This window comes from Populus alba, chromosome 1 (assembly GCF_005239225.2).
Source record: "Populus alba chromosome 1, ASM523922v2, whole genome shotgun sequence".
NCBI classification, from domain to species: Eukaryota; Viridiplantae; Streptophyta; class Magnoliopsida; order Malpighiales; family Salicaceae; genus Populus; species Populus alba.
The window spans coordinates 46,541,982-46,547,483 of NC_133284.1; the positions used below are offsets into that span (position 1 = coordinate 46,541,982).

General features: G+C 28.5%; 1 protein-coding gene across 1 annotated transcript; it reads left to right on the forward strand.

Annotated features, from left to right (window-relative positions):
• Positions 1-2,027: 2,027 nt before the first annotated feature.
• LOC118058579 (uncharacterized) lies at positions 2,028-4,462 on the forward strand. The gene is made up of 2 exons (XM_035071293.2): positions 2,028-2,571; positions 3,235-4,462. Exons 1-2 carry the CDS (start codon positions 2,242-2,244, stop codon positions 3,778-3,780), a joined length of 876 nt encoding a protein of 291 aa, XP_034927184.1. The 5' UTR covers positions 2,028-2,241; the 3' UTR covers positions 3,781-4,462.
• The last annotated feature ends 1,040 nt before the right edge of the window (positions 4,463-5,502 follow it).

Below are 5,502 nucleotides of genomic sequence, written 5' to 3' on the forward strand. Positions count from 1 at the left end.
GTATATTGAATCTTATTTCTTGATCATGAGATCTTTATAAAATTTTATATTGAATTTTTACACATGTTAATAAAATAAACAAATATGATTTTTAAAACAATGATTATTCTTAATAGCTTTTTGCTATTCTTCTAATACTATTCTAACTTGTGTTATTTGTACAAAAAATTTATCAAATTTTGTTAGAAATCTAAAATACCCTATTTCTTCCCTAAAATCAGGGACATTCCCAATACTTTCTCCCAAAAAGAAAAAGGACATACTAAATAATATTTACGTTACAGCAATAGGGGGCATTGGATTGGAATGCCCATGGCACATATCTTCGATTTTTTTTAAAAATTTTCCTTTTCTATTTTGGAAAACAACTAGTTATTTGAATTGTGTATTGTTTTGAATAATTTTTTTATAAATAATAAATAAATATGCAAGCTTAAATGTATTTTAAAAAAATTATAATAATAAATAAAAAAACATATACATGCATTTAATTAAATACATCAAGAATTATTTGTGTCAATAAATACATATTAATGCATTTATTTAACTTGTTTCGCTGCAGGGCGAATAACTTTTGTGCCAAATTGCCAATAAAAACATATAAGATATCAAGCTAAAATAAAAAAAAAATAAAACAATGTTGTAATTTTTATAGTACAACACCATTTTTTTAGTCTTTATATAATAACTTAAAAAAATAAAAAATAAAAACATATTACAAAAGAATAAGAATAAGAATAAAAAAAAATGGTATAAATAGACTAGAGAGATAAATAATTAAAGTATAAAAAATAAAAATAAAATATTTTTTTATTAAAAAAAAGTGTAAAGAAGAAAAAAAACTAAAAAAATATAATAAAAAATGAAGATAAGAAAAAAAAAATGATAACCAGGTCAAATATAAAATAATAAAAATACCAAGTATAAAAAAAACTTATTTTCTAAAAAACTTAAAAATTATAATTTTGTCACCTAAAAGATTTACAATTATAGCATTAATATGATATAATAATAAATTCCTTTCCCATGTGTGATGGGCGTTGCTAGAGTTTTTGAATGGTCATTCCGCCTCTCTTATCGCCAGTCTAAAGTCATGGTTTCAAACTAATCGAATGCCAAGTCCAAGTCTACTCTGGTCTTTGAAACACAAAACCAGAGTATCGAACGATGATTCAACACTCCGTACTCAACATGTTCTGCAGTCGTCAATGGCATGTACAAATCTTTTTGAGCCCGTATTTATTTTTGTATTTTAAAAATCTTTCTCCCGTGTTTGAGGTTCTATTTTTTTTTAAATTAATATATTTTTAATATTAAATCATTTTGATATATTAATATAAAAATAATTTTTTTAAAATAAAAAAATATTATTTTAATATATTTTTAAATAAAAAATACTTTAAAAAATAATTATAAATATACTCTTAACCAAACTCTGAATCTCTCCTTGTAATAATAATAATAAAAAGATTCTGCTCAGAGCAATGAACCAAGATTGGTTCTCATTCAATGAAAATTCTCTTCAATTTATTATGTTTTTCGTCCTCTCTTTCTAATTAACTAGATCTAATTGGTTTGGTAATCGGAAAGCTCTTGAAACTGGCTGGTGAACACTAGCCAATTCAGTGAATAAATAAATAAAATTATTTGCATTATTGCAATCAATTATGATTAATTTCAATTTTAAGGTTTTTTCATAAATTGTTTTTTAAAATAATTTTTATTTAGAAAATATATTAAAATAATTTTTTATTTTTAAAATATTATTTTTGATATTACCACATTAAAACCATTTAAAAACATAAAAACATATTAATTTTTAATTAAAAAAAATTAAAATTTTAAAAAATACTATTTTAAACACAACTTCAAACAGCCCAAACTTGTATGCATTGATAAAGCATTCTAGGAGAACGGGTGATTGGCTATAAATAGTTGAATCCTACGTGGATATATAACACCAAAAAGACCCTCCCTTTTTGAGCAATTTCCCTAAATTTTATACTTCCTTATAGTATTTGTCGTAATCTAAACGGAGCATACAAAGCGCGAGACTAACGGCCCTCGGTAAACTAACCAAACGCCACCTTCTTCTTAACAAAAGACGCACACTTTCCCTCGTTTTCTCGGATTTTCTCCACAGTTTTCTCTCCCCACAAATACCACCTAAATTCCCGCATGCACACATAAAAAATCTGTAACTAACAGCACCGCAATCTTTTATCTAACAACACCCTCTCCATGCAGTCGACCAAGACCAGAAAAACCAACAGCAACACTGATCAAAACAGAAAAAACAAGAACAAAAACAAGTTCTTGTTGTGTTTTGGACCAGTGGTTATGGACGGTCTAGAGCGACAAGGCCTTGAAGAGGGCGGGGGCCGCTATGGCGGCGGAGATCCAGTTCTTAAGTGTGTCAAGTTGGAGCACAAAGACGGAGAAGTTTTCCCTCAGATATTTCCCACCAACTTACCATCGTCAAGCAAGGAATCGACTGCTTACCCGGAAAAGAAAGGTCACAAGAAGAATATTTCTCGCTTATTGAAGGCAATTTTGTTCGAGACATCACTGGTAAGTATCTTCTTCCAATGACTTTGACTTTTGTTAAAGCTTCTCCCCTGTTTTTAACGATGATGTTTGATTCGTTATCTTTAATTTCACACAGAGTCTTATTTGTTATTCGGTAATTGGTGCGTGTTATTTGTTGTTTGAACAAACGAATTGATTGGTTCTGCTTCTTTTTTTTAGGCTTACTTTCATCAGTTCAAGTTCTGGTCCTGTTTTTTCCCTTGAAAGTTTTTTCTTTGAATTTTGAATATTATTGGACGTTCGGTCTTCCCGACTCTTGCTTTTTATAGCATTACTATCCCTCTGGTTTTGGCCGCCCGATTTGATCCTTACAAGGTTTTTTTTTATCATAATTGTAATGATGAAACTATTGATGGATAATATTTATGTTGAATTTCTCTGGACTAAATCTGTTTGCTTTTCTGCTACGTGGTCTTGGAATTGATGCTCCATTCTTTTGACCTGCTGATGGGTCTAAACAACACGGTTGATCAATGAAAAGTCCATCAATTCAATTTTTTATTTCAATCAAACAGTTTCGTAATACAACTGTGTAACTTAATGACAAAAGATCTACTACATGTTATCTTGAGATAATTCCCGACTGTTTGCTTCCATGTGTCTCAAGATAATGATTTCTGGGTACTTTATTCGTTTCTTCGACAGGCCAAGAAGATCAAGAAAAGGGAACTTTTGCAAAAGTTGAAACAGTCAGAAAAGGTTGAGAAAGAATCAAACCCAGAAAAAAACTCGGTAGATTCCAAGAATAAAGAATTTGCCAAGAAAGATGATGACGGGGTAAATATCTCCAACAGCAACATGATTGGCTCTTCACATTCTTCTTTATGGTCCTCGAGTTCTTCATCGCTTTCTTTAGATTCAAAGTCATTATCTGATACAAGCCGGTTATTTCGATCAAATTCATCCGAATTTAAACTGAAGCAGGACAATATGCAAGGGAATGGAAAAGGGCATACTTCTACTATTGGTCTGTGTTTGGTTCTTGTAAGTCTCATGGTTTTGGTCTTATGGGGCAAGGTATGTGCTATATTATGCACCTCAACATGGCTTTTCTTGGTGCCTCGTTGTTCGAAAGCCAGGAACAACTCATCGCAAAAGATACTTGATTATGAAGGGATTGATTCAAAAGAGTACAAGAAGATGATTATTATGGAGGGGTTGCTGGAAAGGAACCGTAATCATGCTCTTTAACCCTTTAATTTAGCATTGGATTTAAATAATTTTTGAGGTTTCATATTCTGCCTTGTGTGCACATAGAGAATATTCAGGTTATTTAAAAAAAAAATACATTTTGATGACATGAAGCTGGCCTTGAGAATGCTGGCAATGGAGGGTCTCGTGATTTTGTAATTTCCTCTTATAATTGTCTTTTATCAAAGAAACTGAAAATGCATTCATGTTTCTGAGATTACATGTAGAGTTTGATAACTTTCCATGGCTATCTTCTATATATATACGTATGCATTGTTCATGGCGACGATTCAGCACACTTTGTTTTGTTTGTCTCCTTCGGCTAGCATCATGGGATGGTTGATATCTGGAAAAAAGTTCAAGATTTTTTCTCATTACCAACCTTGAACATCTACAAGCATGCCACCCGTCTATTAATTTTAAGAATATTCACCCACCTAACTTGGCACTACTTGGCACCTCACTGCTAATCTGATAGAAAATCCAAAATTCAAAGTCAGAGATTAATTAATGCCACCAAGTTAATGATCTGTTACCGCATTATGATGATGTCAGTGTCATTTTTCCCAAAAAGGGAGGATTAATCCACTTGCTTGGTATATCGAGTTTAAACTTTAATGGATATGTTGTCCGTATTTTGTTGGGGTCGAATAAAATTTGTTTGAAGTAAAAAAAAAAAAAAGATAGGTTAAAAAAAACCAAACTGGAAGTTATTGGTTAAAATAATAATTTAAATAATATAAAAAAATAAAAAATAAATCAATGAAAAAAAATGAAAAAAATATCACTTTGAATCTACTTAAATTATCAAAACAGAGAAGAGTTAAATTTTAAAAATAAATATAAAAAACATCAACTAAAAAAAAAAGAAACAAGCAAATGTAGATTAACTTTATAAATCTAATCTAATATAAAAAATTTGAAACTTGTTAAATTATGGACTCAAGTTCAATTAAGAAGTTTAAATGTCATCTAATTTAATTATGAATAATAAAATTATAGAAAAAAATATTAATAAAAAAAACTTGCAACAAAAAAAATGAACAACGAAAAAAATAAAGAATGAGACTAAAATCTGGAAAAACAAAATCCAAAAAAAATTGTAATTAAAAGAATTAGGATCAGACTTAAAAGATTAAAAAATCATAATGGGATGAAATTGAAAATTATTTGTAATATGATAGATTATTATTTGTAATATGATAGATTATTTATGAATTAAAAAATGATAAGGGTGAAAAGGAAAAAAAAATTATTGAGAGCTAGTCTATTAGAACCAAATCAGAAAAAAAAAGAATTAAAAAAGAGAATTAAACCGAAAAAATAACAAAAATAAAAGTAAAAAAAAAGGTTAAAAAAATACATCAATTTAGAAGAAAAAAAAAACATAGCAAACCCGACAAACCCCTTAAACCTAGTATAATCTCTAAATGTCGTATTATATGAAATTTTTACCTAGATTCAATAAAGAACCATAATTCTCAACCAATTTAATTTTAAATGATGAAATAAGTAAAAAAAATATTAATAAAAAAATCCTGTAAAAGCAACAAAAAAAAATAAGGATAAAACTTGATAGAAAAAACCCAAGGAGGATGCAATTTAATGAAAAGATAACACAAAATACCAAATAAAATAAATATCAATTGAAAAAATTAAGAACTAAATTTTAAATATTAACAAAAATCATAAGAGGTGAAATTAAAAATATTTGTAAAAACC